This window comes from Oncorhynchus mykiss, chromosome 24 (assembly GCF_013265735.2).
Source record: "Oncorhynchus mykiss isolate Arlee chromosome 24, USDA_OmykA_1.1, whole genome shotgun sequence".
In the NCBI taxonomy this organism is placed as follows: Eukaryota; Metazoa; Chordata; class Actinopteri; order Salmoniformes; family Salmonidae; genus Oncorhynchus; species Oncorhynchus mykiss.
The window spans coordinates 20,374,273-20,398,589 of record NC_048588.1 but is presented as its reverse complement, the minus strand read 5'-3'; the positions used below and the strand labels follow the sequence as shown (position 1 = coordinate 20,398,589).

General features: G+C 44.5%; 1 protein-coding gene across 5 annotated transcripts in view; it reads left to right on the top strand.

Moving 5' to 3' along the window:
* LOC110503964 (protein turtle homolog B) overlaps positions 1-24,317 on the top strand; it is a 75,175-nt gene that overhangs the window by 6,578 nt on the left and 44,280 nt on the right. For all 5 annotated transcript variants that reach the window (XR_005039327.1, XM_021582652.2, XM_021582650.2 and 2 more), the window contains exon 2: positions 14,219-14,416. Coding sequence is in view for 4 of the 5 variants with exons in the window: in XM_021582652.2 (XP_021438327.2) it covers positions 14,219-14,416 (198 nt within the window). In the remaining variant the exon portion in view is untranslated. The remainder of the gene's footprint in view (positions 1-14,218; positions 14,417-24,317) is intronic.

Genomic DNA, 24,317 nt, shown 5'->3' with positions numbered 1-24,317 from the left:
AGGGTCGAGACAGAGAGAGAGGGTAGAGACACAGGGAGAGAGGGTAGAGACACAGAGAGAGAGAGGGTAGAGACACAGAGAGAGGGTAGAGAGAGAGAGGGTAGAGACATAGAGAGAGGTTAGAGAGAGAGGGTAGAGACAGAGAGAGGGTAGAGACAGAGAGAGGGTAGAGACAGAGAGAGAGGGTAGAGACAGAGAGAGAGGTTAGAGACACAGAGAGAGAGGGTAGAGAGAGAGAGAGGGTAGAGACAGAGAGAGAGAGGGTAGAGACAGAGAGAGAGGGTAGAGACCAAGAGAGAGAGGTTAGAGAGAGAGGGTAGAGACAGAGAGAGAGGGTAGAGACAGAGAGAGAGAGAGAGAGAGGTTAGAGAGAGAGGGTAGAGACACAAAGAGAGAGAGGGTAGAGACAGAGAGAGAGAGAGAGAGAGAGAGAGAGAGAGAGAGAGAGAGAGGGTAGAGACAGAGAGAGAGGGTCGAGACAGAGAGAGAGGGTAGAGACACAGGGAGAGAGGGTAGAGACACAGAGAGAGAGAGGGTAGAGACACAGAGAGAGGGTAGAGAGAGAGAGGGTAGAGACATAGAGAGAGGTTAGAGAGAGAGGGTAAAGACAGAGAGAGGGTAGAGACAGAGAGAGGGTAGAGACAGAGAGAGGTTAGAGACAGAGAGAGAGGTTAGAGACACAGAGAGAGAGGGTAGAGAGAGAGATAGGGTAGAGCCACAGAGAGAGAGGGTAGAGACAGAGAGAGAGGGTAGAGACAGAGAGAAAGGGTAGAGACAGAGAGAGACAGAGAGAGGGTAGAGACAGAGAGAGAGAGGGTAGACACACAGATAGAGAGGGTAGAGACAGAGAGAGAGAAAAGAAAAGAGACATTTATTGAGCAGATTCCATCACTCACACTTGTTCTTGAGGGCAGTGCAATTTCTTTGATTTATCGATGTTGAATAAACATAATTTTCCATAACCAACTGCAATTAGACAAGCCATATGAAAGTGCTAATAAGCATGCTTCTTGATGTAAATCATCAAGGTTATTATGACTGAAGAATCTACTACTTGTTTAAAAAAGGAAGGAAGTTGAGTCTATGTGACTCGATCCGTGTTAGCATGGGGGAAATGTCAGTGACTTACAACCACCCTCCGTATATCCTGATTTCCTGTAAGGGTGCAGTGCTTCACAGTGTTGAGCTGGTCTTTGGGCCTCTGGCAGTGCTTCACAGTGTTGAGCTGGCCTTTGGGCCTCTGGCAGTGCTTCACAGTGTTGAGCTGGCCTTTGGGCCTCTGGCAGTGCTTCACAGTGTTGAGCTGGCCTTTGGGCCTCTGGCAGTGCTTCACAGTGTTGAGCTGGCCTTTGGGCCTCTGGCAGTGCTTCACAGTGTTGAGCTGGCCTTTGGGCCTCTGGCAGTGCTTCACAGTGTTGAGCTGGCCTTTGGGCCTCTGGCAGTGCTTCACAGTGTTGAGCTGGCCTTTGGGCCTCTGGCAGTGCTTCACAGTGTTGAGCTGGCCTTTGGGCCTCTGGCAGTGCTTCACAGTGTTGAGCTGGCCTTTGGGCCTCTGGCAGTGCTTCACAGTGTTAAGCTGGTCTTTGGGCCTCTGGCAGTGCTTCATAGTGTTGAGCTGGCCTTTGGGCCTCTGGCAGTGCTTCACAGTGTTGAGCTGGCCTTTGGGCCTCTGGCACGCCTGGCCCGTTTCACACCCCCTCTCTGTGCCCAGTGCCCAGTGCCCAGGCAAAAGCAGGTGTCAGCTAATTGTTGAGTGAGGGCTGGGGCCCTTCCTTAATTGGTCTGTGCTTGTCTGAGGGGGACATGCAGCTACAGAGGGCCAGAGAGTGGAGGGGAGAGAGACTGACTAGGCTGGGCTGGCTCACGCCACTGTGCTGTCAGGCTAAAGATGTGTTTTAAAAGGTATATGCCACCCAGATCTCTGTCTGTCAGATGAATGCCACTGGTGTTTCAGAGATAGTAGGCAGCTCGCCTGTGGTGGCATGGCCTCTTGTCTGTGTTGTGTAGTAGTGGGCAGCCTGTGTAGGATGTATTGTTCATGAGGCTGCTTTTCATGTAGGGGAGTGTGCTGTGCTCAATAGCATATGTTGTGCATAGAAGGAAGGGCCCACTAGCTGATATCGAGTAGAAGGTAAAGTATAGAATTTCTAATCTGCATAATGTGTTCCCTGTCATGAAGGGTATTTTTTAAATCATAATGTAGAGAGAGAGAGGCTGCGATGATTCCAGCTTAGGGCTGATTCCAGTTTAGGGCTGATTCCAGCTTAGGGCTGATTCCAGTTTAGGGCTGATTCCAGTTTAGGGCTGATTCCAGTTTAGGGCTGATTCCAGTTTATGGCTGATTCCAGTTTAGGGCTGATTCCAATTTAGGGCTGATTCCAGTTTAGGGCTGATTCCAGCTTAGGGCTGATTCCAGCTTAGGGCTGATTCCAGTTTCGGGCTGATTCCAGTTTAGGGCTGATTCCAGTTTAGGGCTGATTACAGCTTAGGGCTGATTCCAGTTTCGGGCTGATTCCAGTTTAGGGCTGATTCCAGTTTAGGGCTGATTACAGTTTAGGGCTGATTCCAGTTTAGGGCTGATTCCAGTTTAGGGCTGATTCCAGTTTATGGCTGATTCCAGTTTAGGGCTGATTCCAGCTTAGGGCTGATTCCAGCTTAGGGCTGATTCCAGTTTAGGGCTGATTACAGTTTAGGGCTGATTCCAGCTTAGGGTTGATTCCAGTTTAGGGCTGATTCCAGTTTATGGCTGATTCCAGTTTATGGCTGATTCCAGTTTAGGGCTGATTCCAGTTTAGGGCTGATTCCAGTTTAGGGCTGATTCCAGTTTAGGGCTGATTCCAGTTTATGGCTGATTCCAGTTTAGGGCTGATTCCAGCTTAGGGTTGCAAAATTCCCAGAATTTTCTAGAAATTCCCTTGTTTTCCAGAAATCCAGGTTGAAGAATTCTGGAATTCCTACTTATTCCCTCCTGATTCCGGGGAATCCTACAACCGGGATTTCGGTAAAACCAGGGAACCTATTGAATGTTCCTGGAATTTTGCAGCCTTATTCCTGATAATAAGAAAGAGCATTTTTTCCCTCTGTTGTCATCACTTTTACGTATAGATGTTATCAGTACTCAGTTAGAGATTTTGGAGAGGTTGTTAAGTAACCTACTTGACATACAGGTAACTGCCAAAATAATGGAAACACTTGAGTAAATGAGGGATACAAAGTATATTGAAAGTGGGTGCTTCCACACAGGTGTGGTTCCTGAGATAATTAAGCAATTAACATCCCATCATTATTAGGGTCATGTATAAAAATGGTGGGCAGACCATTATTTTGGCAACCATAGCTATGCCCCCATAGGATGACATCCACGGGGCACGAGTGGTAACTGAATGGTTTGATGTGCATGAAAACAATGTGAACCATATGCCATGGCCATCTCAGTCACCAGATCTCAACCCAATTAAACACTTATGGGAGATTCTGGAGTGGTGCCTGACAGAGTGTTTTCCAACACCGTCATCAAAACACGAAATAATGGAATTTCTTGTGGAAGAATGGCGTCGCATCCCTCCAATAGAGTTCCAGACACTTGTAGAATCTATGCCAAGGTGTCAGCTCATTGTTGAAGCTTTTCTGGTTCGTGGTGCCCAACACCCTATTAAAACACTTTATGTAGGTGTTTCCTTTATTTTGTCAGTTTGCTTATTGTTAATCTTTGTTCAGGTCTCCCTCTCTGTGAAGAGTGGTTAAAGGTTCATTCATTTTCCAGTGATGTTAGACTTCTCCTTTATTCAACTACAATACCACTCTGTGGTGCCCAGGATCCTGCATGATCAAATACATAATGTTACCATTTATAAAGGTCATGATTAAGTCTCTCCTCTCCCATTTGCTCTGTCACCGTCTGTCTTTCCTGCCTTCTGCCTCACCCTGCATCACTATCACTGTAATGTATTCCTCTCGATTGCAGTCTGTGTTTGTCTTTTCATTTGGTTTATGTTTTTGTATTAGTGCCACAAATCCAGATTTCTTTAGGAAAGCTATTTATAGGGCAGCTATTACAATGTTTGTTTGATAAGTAGCTCAACGAGGATAGGAATGGCTTTTGTACTTGTATGTCACACTTTGATGTTAGGTTGTCAGTGTGTTCTGGGATGACTTATATTCAACACCAGTATTTTTACTGAGGCTGACTGTCTGGTAGTACTACGCTGAGCTTGGGTTTGACAGACTCCATGTGGCGCCAGTGGGTGTAACTGAGAGTGAGTCACACAGCTTCTGGTCAGTCTATGACGTTGGTTCACTCATATCATTGTCTCACACTGCCTGTGTAGGAGGTGGTCATCTGTCATTAATGTATGTGTCCCTGTATGTAAGTGTCCATGTTAGCTATCCATGCTGTTTCTCTGTGTGCAGCCTAGACACTCCTATCCATGTGTCCTGACTACACTCATTGCATTGCACCTCATTGCCACACACACCTCCACACACACACACACACACACACACACACACACACACACTGTTCTCTGATGTGACCTTCAGCACATGCAGGCTGGCATTCAATTACCACCCTGTCAGTGGCCCATCCAGCCCAGTCGCTGCACGTCCTTGAGATTCATTCTCTACTCTAGTCTATATTCCATTACATCCAGGACATTGTGTGTTCTGTCCAGTTTAATCTGTGCTCATATCCTTGCATCACATACACCATAACCATGTGTGTGCTGGTACTGAAGTGCTTGTAGTGTCATATTCACCTTTGCTCAATACCTGATTTCATATTACAGATTATCGTGAATTAGAAATTTGTGACAGGCACATGAAAAAGTTTTTAAAAATTGTGTCCAGCACACAATTTTCTTAATAACTAATTCCAATTTAATGTGGCTAACTTTAGCTAGGTGGCTAACGTTAGCTAGGCTAGGGGTTAAGGTTAGGATTAGTGGTTAAGGTTAGTGTTAGGTAACATGCTAGCTAAGTAGTTAAAGGGTTAGCTAACATGCTATCTAAGTAGTAAAACAAATTGTAAGTAGTTACAAAGTGGATAAAATGTTGTCCATCATGTGATTTGAACACGCACCGTTTGGGTTGCTAGACATTCACATTATGCGCCCACCCATCCTCCCCAAACAAACCTCCCTCCTATCGTTTCTGTCTTAAGTAACCTACTGCCTTTATCTGTGATTAAAATGCACTGTATACTGTATAATGTGGTGGACACAAAATGTTTTACTTTTTGTGTGTCATGAATTTCCCAAGTAATTGGTGTCTATTTCAGGATAATTTGTGATAGTGGGTTGTAGTGCTGTAGCACTGCCAGGATCCAAAGCACTTCTGTTCCCCATCCACTCCCTTGTAATGTTTTGATGGTAGATTTGTCACAGATTGAGTCAGTGTCAGGAAGATGATTTAGGCATCCTGGGGTGACATGAAAACCCCAAGTCTCCAAATGTAGTACATTTATTATGTATATTTATTCAGATTTTATATGATCTCTTATTACATTGGACTTCGATAATGTCAAAATATTTCACAGCTATTGTTCTAGCTGCATAATTACAGCCCAAAGTTCCTGGAGAGTCCACACACGCAAATCTGTGATCATTATTGCAAGTACAGTAAAGGGTACTTTTCATGCAAGTGCCATTATCGTTGCTGCGGCTCGAATAGGCTGGTTGAAATCTCCAGCGGATTTAACTCCTAACTGTCCCCGATGTTCTACTGTGAACATTCATGTTCTGCTCTGGACAGATGCTGATTGACTCGGAACAGATTAATTTGATTGATTAAGTGAGCTGCAAAAGAAGTAGGCTGCTTGCAGTGAGTAACTGGCTTTAGTGTTGGTAGTGAACATGCCTATTTAACTGATGCCAAATAATCTGGAATTATTCTCCTGCATTGTGCTCTGGGACATGGACTGCCTCTGATTTAGCTAATTTACCTGCAAATGCAGACAGCAGCATAGTGTACTGGATAAAGTCGTCCCTTCAGGAATTCATTATGAGCAGGATCAGCACTACTGTTACTTGTAGTTAGGAGTTAGGATACTTGTAGGTAGTTGCTGAATTATATGTTTTCCAAGATGGCGTAGCAGTCGGACGTGTATTTGTCTTGTCCCGTCTTGTCCTGTGTACATATTAGTTTTCCTTGTTTTTCCCCCGTATATATTTAGTGTATATTTTAATCTCACTTTCCATCACCCCCATCAGAAGCTAGCCAGCTAACTAGCTACTAGCTAGTAGTCAGTTAGCCACTGCTAGCGGTCTTCACCGTTAACTCGGACATCAACCAGCTTCAGCTCGGTCAATACCTGCCAGTCTGCACAGCGCGATAACAACCCAGAGCATATCGGACTGCTTTTTCTCTACCTCATCACCGGATTCCTGCCACAAACCCTGGTCCATTATACTGGATCATCACAGCTAGCTAGCTGCATTCGAGTGGCTACTATTGGCCAATTCCTTTGTCCTGAAGCAAGCACCAGTTAGCCTTGAGCTAGCCTCGAGCTAGGCCCATCTTTGGGCTAGCTGAAGAGGTCTACCAGCTAATTCTTGGGCTTCAATAACTCTTTTGCCCATTGGCCTGGACCCTTTATTGCCAACACGGAGCCCTGCCGATCCATCACGACTGGTCTGCCGACGTAATTGTCCGAGATGGTTTCAACAGATTTTTCCATTGCGACGTCGCCGAAGGCCCATCTGCTAACCCCGGCCCGCTAGCTGTCTGAATCGGTGTGTCTCCAGCTCGCCTAGCATAGTAGCGACTACCGAACGGCTCCCTGACTCACCTACTGCTGCTCATTAGACCCTATGATCAATCGGCTACACATGCCTCTCCCTAATGTCAATATGCCTTGTCTATTGCTGTTTTGGTCATTTATTATTGTCTTATTTCACTGTAGAGCCAGCCCCCACACATGCGGTGACCTCACCTGGCTTAAATGGTGCCTCTAGAGACAAAACCTCTCTCATCATCACTCAATGCACATATTTACCTCCACTGTACTCACATCCTACCATTCCCTTGTCTGTACATTATGCCTTGAATCTATTCTTCCACGCCCAGAAATATGCTCCTGTTCCGAATGCACTAGATAACCAGTTCTTATAGCCTGTAGCCGTACCCTTATCCTACTCCTCCTCCTCCTCTGTTCCTCTGGTGATGTAGAGGTTAACCCAGGCCCTGCAGCCCCCAGCACCACTCCTATTCCCCAGGCGCTCTCATCTGTTGACTTCTGTAACCGTAAAAGCCTTGGTTTCATGCATGTTAACATCAGAAGCCTCCTCCATAAGTTTGTTTTATTCACTGCTTTAGCACACTCCACCAACCCTGATGTCCTATCCGTGTCTGAATCCTGGCTTAGGAAGGCCACCAAAAATTCTGAAATTTCCATCCCCAACTACAACATTTTCCGACAAGATAGAACTGCCAAAGGGGCGGAGTGGCAAACTACTGTAGAGATAGCCTACGTAGTTCTGTCATACTATCCAGGTCTGTGCCCAAACAATTCAAGCTTCTACTTTTAAAAATCTACTTTTCCAGAAACAAGTCTCTCACTGTTGCCGCTTGTTACAGCCCCCCCTCAGCCCCCAGCTGTGACCTGGACACCATATGTGAATTGATTGCCCCCCATCTATCTTCAGAGTTCGTACTGTTAGGTGACCTAAACTAGGATATTCTTAACACCCCAGCCATCCTACAATCTAAACTAGATGCCCTTAATCTCACACAAATTATTAAGAAACCTACCAGGTACAACCCTAAATCCGTAACCATAGGCACACTCTTAGATATCATCCTGCCCAACTTGCCCTCTAAATACACCTCTTCTGTCTTCAACCAGGATCTCAGTGATCACTGCCTCATTACCTGTGTCCGTAATGGGTCCGCGGTCAAACGACCACCCCTCATCACTGTCAAACTCTCCCTAAAACACTTCAGTGAGCAGGCCTTTCTAATCGACCTGGCCCGGGTATCCTGGAAGGATATTGATCTCATCCCGTCAGTAGAGGATGCCAGGTTGCTCTTTAAAAGTGCTTTCCTCACCGTCATCGATAGGATGGCCGGGGTGTTAAGCATGTCCCAGTTTAGGTCACCTAACAGCACAAGCTCTGAAGATAGATGGGGGGCAATCAATTCACATATGGTGTCCAGGGCACAGATGGGGGCAGAAGGTAGCAAGTGGCGATGGTGAGAGACTTGTTTCTGGAAAGGTGGATTTTTTAAAGTAGAAGCTCAAATTGTTTGGGCACAGACCTGCATAGTAAGACATCTATCTCTGCAGTAGATTGCAACTCCGCCCCCTTTGGTAGTTCTATCTTGTCGGAAAATGTTACAGTTAGGGATGGAAATTTCAGGATTTTTGGTGGTCTTCCTAAGCCAGGATTCAGACACGGATAGGACATCCGGGTTGGCAGAGTGTGCTAAGGCAGAGAATAAAACTAACTTAGGGAGGAGGCTTCTAATGTTAACATTCATGTAACCAAGACTTTTACGGTTACAGAAGTCAACAAATGAGAGTGCCTGGGGAGTGGGAGTGGAGCTAGGCACTGCAGGGCCTGGATTAACCTCTACATCACCAGAGGAACAGAGGATGAGTAGGATAAGGTTACGGCTAAAGGCTATAAGAACTGGTCGTCTAGTACGTTCGGAACAGAGAGTAAAAGGAGCAGGTTTCTGTGCGTGGAAGAATAGATTCAAGGCATAATGTACAGACAAAGGTATGGTAGGATGTGAATACAGTTGAGGTAAACCTATGCATTGAGTGACGATGAGAGAGATATTGTCTCAAGAAACATAATTTAAACCAGGTGAGCTCACCGCATGTGTGGGAGGTGGAACTAAAGGGTTAACTAAGGCGTGTTGAGCAGGGCTAGAGGCTCTACAGTGAAATTATGCAATAATTACTAACCAAAACCTCAATGGACAAGGCATATTGACATTAGGGTAGCCAAGTGATCATAGGGGTCCAGTGAGTGGCTCAGGCTGGCCGGAGACACGGTGATTCAGGCAGCTAGTGGGCCGGGGCTAGCAAGCTAGCAGAAGCGCCTTGGAGGGACGTCGCGACGGAAGAAGTCAGTTGTAGCCCCCTCAATTCTCGGGCCGACTCTTTTCTCTGTATATATCAATGATGTCGCTCTTGCTGCTGATGATTCTCTGATCCACCTCTAGGCAGACGACACCATTCTGTATACACCTGGCCCTTCTTTGGACACTGTGTTAACAAACCTCCAAATGAGCTTCAATGCCATACAACACTCTTTCCGTGGCCTCCAACTACTTTTCAATGCTAGTAAAACTAACCGCATTCCCTTCAACCGATTGCTGCTCGCAACCACCTGCCCGACTAGCATCACTACTCTGGATGGTTCGGACTTAGAATATGTGGACAACTACAAATACCTAGGTGTTTGGTTAGACTGTAAACTCTCCGTCCAGACTCACATTAAGCATCTGCAATCCAAAACTAAATCTAGAATCGGCTTCCTATTTCGCAACAAAGCCTCCTTCACTCATGCTGCCAAACATATCCTCGTAAAACTGACTATCCTACCGATCCTTGACTTCGGCGATGTAATTTACAAAATAGCCTTCAACACTCTACTGAGCAAACTGGATGTAGTCTTATCACAGTGCCATCCATTCTGTCACCAAAGCCCCATATACTACCCACCACTGCGACCTGTATGCTCTTGTTGACTGGCCCTCGCTACATATTCGTGGCCAAACCCACTGGCTCCAGGTCATCTATAAGTCTTTGCTAGGTAAAGCCCGCTGAATATAAGTCTTTCCTAGGTAAAGCCCTCCTTATTTCAGCTCACTGGTCACCATAGCAACACCCACCAGTAGCACACACTCAGCAGGTGTATTTCACTGGTCATCCCCAAAGCCATCACCTCATTTGGCCACCTTTCCTTCCAGTTCTCTGCTGCCAATGACTGGAACGAATTGCAAAAATCACTGAAGCTGGAGACTCATATCTCCCTCTCTAACTTTAAGCATCAGCTGTCAGAGCAGTTTACCGATCACTGTACCTATACACAGCCAATCTGTAAATAGCACACCCAACTACCGCATCCCCATATTGTTATTTATCTTGTTGCTCTTTTGCACCCCAGTATCTTTACTTGCACATCATCATCTGCACATCTATCACTCCAGTGTTAATGCTAAATTGTAATCATTTCGCCCCTATGGTCTATTTATTGACTTACCTCCCTAATCTTCTACATTTGCACACACTGTACATAGATTTTTCTATTGTGTTAAAGACTGTACATTTGTTTATGTGTAACTCTGTGTTGTTGTTTGTGTCTCACTGCTTTGCTTTATCTTGGCCAGGTTGCAGTTGTAAATGAGGACTTGTTCTCAATTGGCCTACCTGGTTAAATAAAGGTGAAATAAAAAATAAAATAAAAAAGATGTCTAAGAAGGTTGTTATCTTAGTTACAGTACTAAACTAATATAGGGCAGGCTATAATATATTGACTTGTCATCTTTCTGTTAGATGTATTGGTGCCTCAGTGATGACACCTGGTCTTTGAGAAAAGCTCAGCCTGTGAAGATATAGCGGAGGTTAGAACAGAGAGGGCCTGTAACATGATTTGCACAGCTGGCATTTATGTCTTGTTGAGAGCATAAATATGTTCCCTTGAAAAAGTTCCCATAAACACTGCCGGGTCACTGTGTCTCCATTAAGGAAATGAAAATGGCGGTAGCAGTGACTGGGCCTGTGCTGATCGTCCCCTTGTGATGATCTCATAAAGCGATTGGGGAGTTATTAGCCAGGCAGTATATTATCCTGGGTCTTTATGGTAATTCCTCTGGGATCCAAAAATAATGTTAGATAGAAACCGTGAACTCCTGAAACCTGAACTGTCTGCAGGGAAACAATGGGTTTCAGCACCGCTGTGCCCCAAGCCCAGAGTGTAGGCTTTATAATGTGACAGCATTTAGTTCTCAAGCCAAACAATGTGGATAATATTTTATATTCCTCAACTTGTGTGGATAGTACTTGGCCTGCTTGGTCTCTTAGGGATAGACCACGTGAATTTCATGTTTTCATGTGATCACATGTGAAGTTAATGTGATGAAATGTGACAACATGTAAAGTAACGTGATAACATGAAACAACACGTGAAAACATGTGATCACATGTGAAGTGTTCAACAACAAAAAATTCTAGTGTGAAATGAAAGGGGTGGCTCATGTAGCTTAACCAGTGTTTGTAAAGTAGCTAACATAATATATTGCTTTTTGCTCATGGGTTACAGTTGATGATTTCCTTAAAAAAACTCTGGAAGACACATGTTGAGTCAATAAAAATATGTTAAATTGATAGAAGAGGGCACGATTTCAGGAAACTGAGCCTTTTGAAGTATCAAATTCTCTGATAAGTCTGATAAGTCAGAAAAATACTTTGTTGTCCATTACAACTGAATAGATTAGTTTCCTGAAAATATATCCAGTCATTAGGCAGCTCCAACACACGGTAAAAGGGTGCTGTGTAAACTGAGAAGAGATGGGAGTAGTCTAAGATTGAAATATGGGGTGCGTAAAGTATACTGCACAACTAATATGTTATGAAGGTGTAATAAATAAGGGTGTTAAGGCCATCACCACTCAGTTCCCTCCACCATGTCTACCACCCTGCAGCCATCACCACTCAGTTCCCTCCACCATGTCTACCACCCTGCAGCCATCACCACTCAGTTCCCTCCACCATGTCTACCACCCTGCAGCCATCACCACTCAGTTCCCTCCACCATGTCTACCACCCTGCCGCCATCACCACTCAGTTCCCTCCACCATGTCTACCACCCTGCAGCCATCACCACTCAGTTCCCTCCACCATGTCTACCACCCTGCAGCCATCACCACTCAGTTCCCTCCACCATGTCTACCACCCTGCAGCCATCACCACTCAGTTCCCTCCACCATGTCTACCACCCTGCCGCCATCACCACTCAGTTCCCTCCACCATGTCTACCACCCTGCAGCCATCACCACTCAGTCCCCTCCACCATGTCTACCACCCTGCAGCCATCACCACTCAGTTCCCTCCACCATGTCTACCACCCTGCAGCCATCACCACTCAGTTCCCTCCACCATGTCTACCACCCTGCAGCCATCACCACTCAGTTCCATCCACCATGTCTACCATCCTCCAGCCATCACCACTCAGTCCCCTCCACCATGTCTACCACCCTGCAGCCATCACCACTCAGTTCCCTCCACCATGTCTACCACCCTGCAGCCATCACCACTCAGTTCCCTCCACCATGTCTACCACCCTGCAGCCATCACCACTCAGTTCCCTCCACCATGTCTACCATCCTCCAGCCATCACCACTCAGTTCCCTCCACCATGTCTACCATCCTCCAGCCATCACCACTCAGTCCCCTCCACCATGTCTACCACCCTGCAGCCATCATCACTCAGTTCCCTCCACCATGTCTACCATCCTCCAGCCATCACCACTTCGTCCCGTCTACCATGTCTAACGCCCTCTAGACATCACCACCCAGTCCCCTCTCACTGAGTCCTCTCTGTCACTGACGCATCAGATGCTACTGATGTTCTCCTTCCATTTCCTGCATCTATCAGTGTGTGTCCGTTGCTGCTTTGCACAGTTAAAATATTCACTGAAAGTGCCTAATCTTTACTTTAATTAAGCATCATAAGTCTATGCATATTTAGCTTTAGATTGCAATTATAGGTGCTCTTTACTCGTTCCCTTCCCTGTAAATGGTCTCTTCGAGTCTAACTTATAGGCTTCTTAGCCTCAGTATATTTACAATGCTTGTGTAGGCTGTGTTGCTGGTTTGTTTAGCTACGACTTTAGGTCTTAGCTACAGGCTGAATTGTGGTCATGTGCAGGGTCCAGTGACTCGGCGTATTGCACATGTGTTCCAGTGGGTCAGTCATTAACTCTAAACCATGTTTTTTTATGCTGCCTTGCACCGCTTACCAGAGAGGCACAATGGCAGAGCAGATTCTAGGAGTAAGGCCCGTGACTGGCAGACCACAGCTCCACTTTAACAAAAAGTGTAATTTGATTAAATCTGCTCTGTTTCAGTCCAAAAGCTGTGCTGGCTAAATCAAATAAAGTGGATTAACTCTTCTACCGGATAGAGCAGATTAAAATTGTAAACACAATCACTGACTGATGCATAGGACCTTCAGGGGTGGAGCCTGTAATAGAGGTAAAGAGGCTTCATGACTGTTTAATTGGAAAGGAACAATGGCAACCGTAGCACTTCCTATTTTACACAACACTGACATTGGTTTACACACTCAACACAAGGCAACCTACCTAGAGAATCGTACTGCTACCTTTTCCCCATCCTGAGGCGGAGCCTTTCTTTACCACTACTGTACTTGGATGCTGTACTTCCTGAAAACATTAGTAGCCATAATGCAAGTAATAGTCTTAATGAAAGCGCTAAGTTATTCAGCCTGTGTTTCTGGAGAGTGAATCGTCAGCATGTCTCTTGATCCCTGAAGCGATGTTCCCCCCCGGGGCGAGGGGATGTGGGGTGAGGGAGGGTGGAAGGGCGGCAATGCTCAGTCTAATGGAGGAGATCCAGAGATCCAGGCTGGCTCAATGAGAGCAGAGCGGGGGAGGCAGCTGGACAAAATCCATTCCCAGAGTGAGCGTTCTGCTGAGGCAGGTAGGCCGACCTTTCAGCCGTCCGATAGGTCAACCCTCGGCAGTGTGCCTGGACATCCATGGCTAAACGCCAGCCCAGCCCTGGTACCGCTCATAGTAAAACCCATATGAGCAGCAGCCAGCTCTGATCAATAGAGCTGCCTGGGCTGGTAACTTATTTACAGTACTGTAGGCGACCTACGCCTCAGACAGAATTCTCTCTCACCAGGAGAGATGACGACAAGGGAACTGTACAGAGCCAGACTGTCCTGTACTAGATCCATATAAGTACCTACCAGGGTCTATAAGTGGGGCCAACACTGTAGGCAGGGGTGTTCAATCTTAGTTTTGACGAGCTACATGGCCTGTTTTTTCAATCACTGTAGCTGTAATGGAATTTGTGTTTTATAGGCACTGGGAAACTAAGCAGCAATATCTTCTCTGCTTGGTCAGCACAGCTGTAGTAGTCGAGAACAGTACAGCACATATACTGTACCATTACCTCCCTCCTTCTTTAAGGGACCCTCTGCTCTTTGGTTAAAATAACCTCTCCTATTTTTCCCCCTAGTTGCCCACGGAGTGAGAGAGGAGCCCCAGTTTGTGACGGCGCGCGCTGGAGAGAGCGTGATCCTGGGATGTGACGTGTCCCCTCCCCTGGACGGCCAGCAGCCCCCCTACGTGGTGGAGTGGTTCAAGTTCGGAGTGCCCATCCCCTTCTTCATCAGCTTCCGCTTCCACCCTCCTCATGTCGACCCAGAGTACACCGGTAAGAGTCAAGCCGACCACTCTCCTCATGTCAACCCAGAGTACACCGGTAAGAGCCTTTCACCCCCCCATGTTGACCAAGAGTACACCGGTAAGAGCCAAGGATCTAGTGAGCATTTGCCATGTAGCCTGGTTCCAATGCTATGAAATTACAGAAAAGAACAGAACAGAGGCAGCACTAACGCGCTGACGCACATTGCAGCTCAGATTAAAGTGTATTGTGGGGACAGATGCCATGTTACAGTAGAGCTGTGATAGTGTGATAATGGTTGAGACTGTGCCATGGTTCATGAGAACCTCCCCTGAGTGTTTTATGGGACTATATCCTCTCTGTGTCTACATGGAGCTGAGTGTCTGGAGTGTCTGAAGATTACCATGGCCCACTAGGCCAGAGTGGCCTGCTGCCTAACACACGCATGCACAAACACACACAAACACACACACACATGCACACTGTATAAGATCTGCCTGGCTGGCTATTCTCATGAATCCCCATTTCCCATTTCTCACCAAATAAATAATTCATCTGGGTGGAACAGAGATTAAATGTACTGTCATTGCCCGGTTAGACTGGCTAGTCCTGCAAGGCAGTCAATGTACTGCTATATTTCTGGGTGTTAATGTACTGTATTCTGCCTATATTTCTGTGTCTTAATGTACTATATGAATCCTATATTTCTGGATCTAAATGTATTCATGCTGGAGATAAGAGGTTTCGGATTGCCTTTTACAGTAGCAGAGCTCGTATGTGGGGGTAAGCTAGCTTCTCATGCCTCTCTGCCTCTATGTCTGTGAGCATTAAATGGGCATACCTGAAGACTGAAGTGTATTTTGTAATTCCACTATGACCTTATCTTTTACAAGGGATTCTATCTTAGATTATGTTAAATAATGGGGTTATGGTTCACATCATATGTGTTGTATTTATGTTGAAGTGGATTGGGAGTGGCACACCTCTCTCTTGCAGGGAGGAAAATACAGACTTTTACTGTTCGACTGAATATTACCCTTCGGCAAGTGTCTTAATCAGTGCTAGACAGAAATGGAGTGCTCCTCCTCTAGTGTGTTAGCCAATTGCCCAAGGTGATATGCAAATCTAACATTTAAAATCAGCTATTTTTGCACCAACTAACGCAAAGACACAATCAATAATGCAGACACTATGATATTTAGTTTGTGCATTTTTAGTTAAAGATTTTTGGGGACAGGCTGGTCTTACATCTCACCCAAACCCAATTCCCAAGCTCTCCTCCAATCAGAGCCAGGGAAAAGCCTGCAGAGGGATTATGGTCTTTAAAGAACTGAACGTTTAGCTGCATGGCTTTCTTTAGCTCTACTCTCCTCTCCTCTCTCTACAGCTATTGCAGCAGTGCAATGGATCGAAGCCTATGTGTGATATTAATAAACCCAGGGGGCAATATTCACTGTAGGCAGCAGTAGTGTTAGATTACAGTGTGTGTGAATGCCCTGGAAGGGCTGGTCCTGATGTGTACATAGTATTGTTAATTCTGTTTACAGCACGCCTCTCACTCGGTGACAGATTGAACCTGAGGTCGATCCCTACCCTTCACGCCACCACCTACCCTACTCAGCACTTTATCACCCAGGCTAAAATAGACCTGACTTTTAAAGCCTCGCCTTTTTACTGCAAGACTGCAGTCTCCCTCTTTCCTCTACCCTCTTCCCTTTGCCTTATCGATTTCCTGCTCAACAAAAACCCACCGTTTTCTTTGTCAGTTATCGCAGCCATCCCAGTAAAAGGCTATCTATCGCATCTATATGCAGAGCTACTGGAAGAGCAATCCAGCCTGCCCTCCACGCCAATATGTTTTCCTGACGTTCAAAATGAACGAACAAGCAACAGTACTTACAGTACATACCGTATATACATCTCAAAGTTTGGAAAAGGATCTTTGTCCCAGGGCACGGATCTAACAGAGGAGAGAGTCAGTTCATCTGGCTCGACTGTCAGGGCTGTAGCAGAAGCCGTGTGGATGCAGTGGGTTGGAAGCTGTGAGACAGATTTCAACATGCCTGGTTTACTCAACTTCTCTCATCCTCTGTGACATGACTTCCTACTTTTAGATTTCCTATTAATCTCCTGAGCCTTCAAAGAGAAGTCAGTCTTTTTCACTATTGACACTAAGTGCTTTCCTTTTCCAAGCCCTGTGCTTCATCAGGTAGCTGTGGGGAACTTGGAACAGGGTTGCCAGGTCAAGCAAAAAATTCTAGCCCAATGACCACTCAAAAACCTCCGCAAAAGGTCTGAAAACTAGCCAATTATTTATTTATTTTCACAGCAAGAGGAGTTGCCATATCTATACAATAAACCCTTTTTCCATAACGTTATCGAGACAATTAAGAACGAATATCATAGTAACTTGAGACGACCATTACAAAATAATCATTATTGCAAGCTATGACATGACGTAATAAAGGAATTTGAATATGTGACAAGAGAAAATATAATTTGCTCTGATTAAACTCGCCAGATCATTTTCCATCAATGGATGTACCTTTAACTCGCTTGACTGGTATGATTAAGCAATACGGCTACAGTAGCCTAGACAAGATGTAGGCAAGATGTAAACTGAACGATTTAGCAGTTTGCTTAGTTCAAATTAACAGACTGATTTATTCAACATGAATAGTGAGGCAATTTCGCAATAGTAAATGCTTGTTTCCTCAATTTCCTGCTGGAATAGGCTACTGAGGATGGGGTCATAATTTCAATCACTGAATTAATTATGAATAATATGTATATGAACTGAATATGCTTGTCAACCACTGCCAGTGTTTACCTGCAGCCTATTCTGACTACTGTTAAAGTCAATCTAATGCGTTCATAATAACCCAAGGCTACAACAACAACAAACGGAAGTTATAGGCTTTTTATTAAATTCGTTTGCTAGCTCCAGGTAGGCTACAAAAGCGGCACAAATTTATTTGCAATAACTCCAGTGATATCGTAATTTCAATATATTTATTTGATCAAATGTTAGCCTACAATGGCATATACATGAATAGGCTACTTGATGGCCAACAGAGACAAATGTATAATTCTCCACATTTAGCCTAAAGTCAGTTTCATTGAGGACTTTTCCCCATAAAAAGAACCACGTGAGGGTTTCTTAACTTACATCTCAAATTTCCACTCGGGCAGACCCAAGAATTGAGCATGCACAAAGCACTTCGCTTGATACCGTTTCCTTTAAGCAGTCAACATTAGAATGCAGTTTAAACCACCTCCAAGCAGATTTATGTAATGCGCTCTAGTAATGCGAAAGTCGTTCCCCAGTGCTTAATCTTTTATGGAAAAGGGTTTGGAAATAGCTGTTTCCATAATGACAATCTAAAAAGACTACCTACATGTCACGACGTGTGCGCATGCTGTTCGCTCTCCTCTCGCGCACGTCACGAGCATGACCGGAATGATACACTAGCACAGGTTGCGGAGCGGTGGAACACCGCTTCCCATTCATTTCATTGGAGGGGAAGCGGAGAGTGCGGGGACCTTTGGGCGGTGCGAAGGTGTTGTAATTGTAATTCTGGTTGTTTGTTTTAGGGACTCCTGAAACAACCAGCAAACCAGGCTGTCGTCTTGTGGAACAGTGGATGTAAATAATCTAGCTAGCTAAAGCATTTACTGCAAATTGAGTGTACAATTGTGCAAGCTTGCCTTGCTGATATTTGCCATGCAATGCAGATGGTTCTTGCTTATTGTTCAGTGGAGGATAACAATCAAATCAAATCAAATCAAATTTTATTTGTCACTTACACATGGTTAGCAGATGTTAATGCGAGTGTAGCGAAATGCTTGTGCTTCTAGTTCCGACAATGCAGTAATAACAAGTAATCTAACTAACAATTCCAAAACTACTGTCTTGTACACAGTGTAAGGGGATAAAGAATATGTACATAAGGATATATGAATGAGTGATGGTACAGAGCAGCATAGGCAAGATACAGTAGATGGTATCGAGTACAGTATGTACAAATGAGATGAGTATGTAAACAAAGTGGCATAGTTTAAAGTGGCTAGTGATACATGTATTACATAAGGATACAGTCGATGATATAGAGTACAGTATATACGTATGCATATGAGATGAATAATGTAGGGTAAGTAACATTATATAAGGTAGCATTGTTTAAAGTTGCTAGTGATATATTTACATCATTTCCCATCAATTCCCATTATTAAAGTGGCTGGAGTTGAGTCAGTGTCAGTGTGTTGGCAGCAGCCACTCAGTGTTAGTGGTGGCTGTTTAACAGTCTGATGGCCTTGAGATAGAAGCTGTTTTTCAGTCTCTCGGTCCCAGCTTTGATGCACCTGTACTGACCTCGCCTTCTGGATGATAGCGGGGTGAACAGGCAGTGGCTCGGTTGGTTGATGTCCTTGATGATCTTTATGGCCTTCCTGTGACATCGGGTGGTGTAGGTGTCCTGGAGGGCAGGTAGTTTGCCCCCGGTGATGCGTTGTGCAGACCTCTGGAGAGCCTTACGGTTGAGGGCGGTGCAGTTGCCATACCAGGCGGTGATACAGCCCGCCAGGATGCTCTCGATTGTGCATCTGTAGAAGTTTGTGAGTGCTTTTGGTGACAAGCCAAATTTCTTCAGCCTCCTGAGGTTGAAGAGGCGCTGCTGCGCCTTCTTCACGATGCTGTCTGTGTGAGTGGACCAATTCAGTTTCTCTGTGATGTGTATGCCGAGGAACTTAAAAGGAAGTCCAGTACCCAGTTGCACAGGGCGGGGTCGAGACCCAGGGTCTCGAGCTTGATGACGAGCCTGGAGGGTACTATGGTGTTGAATGCCGAGCTGTAGTCGATGAACAGCATTCTCACATAGGTATTCCTCTTGTCCAGATGGGTTAGGGCAGTGTGCAGTGTGGTTGAGATTGCATCGTCTGTGGACCTATTTGGGCGGTAAGCAAATTGGAGTGGGTCTAGGGTGTCAGGTAGGGTGGAGGTGATATGGTCCTTGACTAGTCTCTCAAAGCACTTCATGATGACGGATGTGAGTGCTACGGGGCGGTAGTCGTTTAGCTCAGTTACCTTAGCTTTCTTGGGAACAGGAACAATGGTGGCCCTCTTGAAGCATGTGGGAACAGCAGACTGGTATAGGGATTGATTGAATATGTCCGTAAACACACCGGCCAGCTGGTCTGCGCATGCTCTGAGGGCGCGGCTGGGGATGCCGTCTGGGCCTGCAGCCTTGCGAGGGTTAACACGTTTAAATGTCTTACTCACCTCGGCTGCAGTGAAGGAGAGACCGCATGTTTTCGTTGCAGGCCGTGTCAGTGGCACTGTATTGTCCTCAAAGCGGGCAAAAAAGTCATTTAGTCTGCCTGGGAGCAAGACATCCTGGTCCGTGACTGGGCTGGATTTCTTCCTGTAGTCCGTGATTGACTGTAGACCCTGCCACATGCCTCTTGTGTCTGAGCCATTGAATTGAGATTCTACTTTGTCTCTGTACTGGCGCTTAGCTTGTTTGATAGCCTTGCGGAGGGAATAGCTGCACTGTTTGTATTCGGTCATGTTACCAGACACCTTGCCCTGATTAAAAGCAGTGGTTCGCGCTTTCAGTTTCACACGAATGCTGCCATCAATCCACGGTTTCTGGTTAGGGAATGTTTTAATCGTTGCTATGGGAACGACATCTTCAACGCACGTTCTAATGAACTCGCACACCGAATCAGCGTATTCGTCAATGTTATCTGACGCAATACGAAACATCTCCCAGTCCACGTGATGGAAGCAGTCTTGGAGTGTGGAGTCAGCTTGGTCGGACCAGCGTTGGACAGACCTCAGCGTGGGAGCCTCTTGTTTTAGTTTCTGTCTGTAGGCAGGGATCAACAAATGTTGATAGCTAACGTTAGCGTTCTAGCCGATCGGTGTATGGACCCAAACGTTTGGCATACATATTAGTTCAGAACCTAGCTATGAACCTTAGCTATCATAGCCAGTTGTATCAAATTCAAAACAGTCTGAATGACATTAATGAAGCCTATGGATTGAGTAGAATATAGTATAACTTTGTTCCAAGGATGCAAGTCGTAGACAAGTTATTACCATGCATGAGATCCCCACATTGTAGCCTGTACATTTAATATATTCACTGATCATGTACTTTAACTTGGCAAATAAAGGTACAGTTCAGGTATGAATGTCTTTGAGGTTATTTTTCAGTCATATCCAGTACCAGGAGTATCAAATTCCAGTCTTTGAATGATGCCGTGTCTGCATGTATGTATTACAAACAGGATTTAACTAGTTAAAGGCCGATTTGTAATTAATATACAGAAATAGAATTTTAAAAACCATACACTACAAATCCTATGCATCATGCAAATACTCTAAATCCGGTTAATCTCAATATCTAATGCCCTTGATCTGCATTGATCTGATAAACACAGGATATGTGTAGTATTTCATCAAATGAGACTTAATTTCAACCAGTAGAGAATGTGAAACGCTTTATTGAAAGAAGTTCATTATCCAAGTGTTATAAATACATGCATTATAAATATTATACATACATGTTCAATCTGTACTTCAATGCACATCTGTTGTGCATTATAAAAACAGAGGAAGAAAGAGGTGGCAAGAGGTAAGAACATAGGAGCAGGGAAGGCAGCATATGATTAATGAATCAGTGCTACCCAAATATTCTCTCAGTTCATCACAATTACATAATAGTGTCTCTAGTCGGCCCAAAGGTTATCTTAAGAGTGGGTGAGGTGGCGATGATGGGACTGGGGGTTGGCATCCTCTCATCAAAACATATCTGCAGATGAGACAGATGGAGAGAAAGAGCATGTTTAAGCCTTGTTTTTATTTTTATTCTAACATTGTTAGTCATCATAATCATCAGGAGTTGACATGCAAAACTGACCTTGGATCATTAACTCTGACTACTGCATCTCTCTCTGTATTTCAATGTAAAGCATCTCTTTAATAATACTTCCTGTTGACCTGACCATGTGACCGCTCACCTCTGATCATGCTGTGCCCTCTATGTAGCCAGTTCAGATGCTGGAGGGGTTCACCGACATAGCTGATATAACCTAGAGGATTTAGGGAGAAGAGGAGAGCGGGATGAAGTGAAGGAGAGATACTGTTATTGAGAAAATAAGGTATTTAAAGAGACAGTGTTCTAACAGGAATCTGTGTGTGTGGCCTCACCTGGTATCTGCACCACACTAAGTGGCTGCATAGTACTTTATGCTGAAAATCATGAACGGGCACACCAGGACAAACAATATAGTCTAGTTTTAGAAATAATGAAGTGTCTTACTATTCTCCATGGTTGGCCCTCTTGCCTATTCCTTGAAGGTGGAAGGAGCTACAGTTATATTTCTCCTCTGGCACACGGCGGCAAGCTGCAGATCCCCTCCCGGTTCTCGTGTCCATCCTCATGAAGTTATGCAGGACACAGGTAGCCTTCACACACCTGAATTCCTCCATGAGGCAGTCCCAGATGGCCCTGGTCACCCAACCTTGCAGTGCCCTTATACGTTAACTGTAGGCAATCGTTTTGAAGGAATCTCCAGTTACAAAGTTTCTGTAGGAATGTGGAAGACAATGTAATTTTTAGACTTTTACATCACCAGGTCATTGTGGATTACTGAAGTATAATATCCCTGATAACAAATCATGATAACATTGGATTGATAGATGCATATGCACTGCACACATATGTGCGTGTGACAATAACAGGATCATATCAAGGATAGCATCACAAATTAATACATAAATACCACTTGAAGCTTGATGATGAGTTGATCATTTGACTCAGCTGTGCAGTGCTGGGGCAAAAACAAAAATGTGGGCATATTAGAATCAACTATTAAAGACTACCAGACCCCACAGGATTCTCCAATTACATTGAATGAACTACAGGACAAAATACAAACCCTCCAACCCCAAAAAGTCTGTGGTGATGGTATACTAAATTAAATGATCAAATATACAGACCACAAATTCCAATTGGCTATATTTAAACTTTTTAACATCCTCAGCTCTGGCATCTTTCCAAATATTTGGAACCAAGGATTGATCACCCCAATCCACAAAGTGGAGACAAATTTGACCCCAATAACTATATGCATTAATAGCAACCTTGGGAAAATTCTCTGCATTATCATTAACAGCAGACTCGTACGTTTCCTCAGTGAAAACAATGTACTGAGCAAATGTCAAATTGGCTTTTTACCAAATTACCGTATGACAGACCACGTATTCACCCTGCACACCCTAATTGACAAATAAGCCAAAAGAAAGGCAAAGTCTTCTCATGCTTTGTTGATTTAAAAAAATCTTTAGACTCAATTTGGCTTGAAGGTCTGCTATACAAACTGATGGAAAGTGGTGTTGAGGAAAAAACATACAACATTATAAAATCCATGTACACAACCAACAAGTGGGGCTGGGGGGTGAGACGGGGATGCATCTTAAGTCCCACCCTCTTCAACATTTATATCAACGAATTGGCGAGGGCACTAGAACAGTCTGCAGCACCCTACTAGAATCTGAAGTCAAATGTCTACTGTTTGCTGATGATCTGGTGCTTCTGTCCCCAACCAAGGAGGGCCTACAGCAGCACCTAGATCTTCTGCACAGATTCTGTCAGACCTGGGCCCTAACAGTACATCTCAGTAAAACAAAAAATGGTGTTCCAAAAAAGGTCCAGTTTCCAGGAACAAGAATACAAATTCCATCTAGACAACAAAAGATAATATATATATATATATATACACACACACACATACCTCGACCTAAACATCAGTTATAGAACCCATTGTCACATGAAATGACGCTGGAGAGACAAAGCAGGTACGGGGAGTAAAACATTTAATAAATAACGGACATGGAACGAGACAGGAACAACGTCAGCAAACAGGTAACAAAGACAAAAAAACATTTAATGCAGCAGCGGGGAACAGAGCCAGGGAACTGAGAAATATAGAGGAGGTAATAAACAGATGAGTTAGTCCAGGTGAGTCCAATATCGCTGATGCGCGTGACGAGGGAAGGCAGGTGTGCATAATAGATGATAGGAGTGAGTGATGTAGGGCAGCCTGGCTAATTCACAAAATGGGACAAACACCAAATTGAGACTGCATGTAGAATTCTGCAAAAAATATCCTCAGTGTACATCGTAAAACACCAAATAATGCATGCAGAGCAGGATTAGGCCAATACCCGCTAATAATCCAAATCCAGAAAAGAGCCGTTCAATTTTACAACCACTTAAAAATGTATTTGGCCATCGCTCATCCATATATTTTTATGTACATATTCTTATTCATTCCTTTACACTTGTGTGTATAAGGTAGTTGTGAAATTGTTAGATTACTTGTTAGATATTACTGCATTGTCGGAACTATAAGCACAAGCTTTTCGCTAAACTCGCATTAACATCTGCTAACCATGTGCATGTGACAAATAAAATTTGATTTGGTTTGATTTAAGCCCTGTATACCTGCTTCTAACTTGTGTCCTGCATCCTGATCCTGTCCATTTACACCTATAAGATCTGATCACAGTCAGACCCCAATGCGTCTTTTAATCATGTACACCCGTCTAAAAATGTGGGCTAAAACACAATGTGCAGGACAAAGGATACATGTTAAAACCAGGTATAAGTAAGGGCTTAAGTAACACAGCAACATGGATGGTGTTAAACACTTGTCCCACAGGACACCAGTACAAAAAAGTATGAAAATGTATGCACTCACTACTGTAAGTCGCTCTGGATAGGAGTGTCTGCTAAATAACTAAAATGAGATATAATAGAAATTTATAAAAAAATATGAAGAAATCATTTTTACAGTGTAATCACACATTTAGTCCACCAAGTAGTTTTTTTTTAGTTTAAGAAAACAAAAAGTGCAGCTAGGT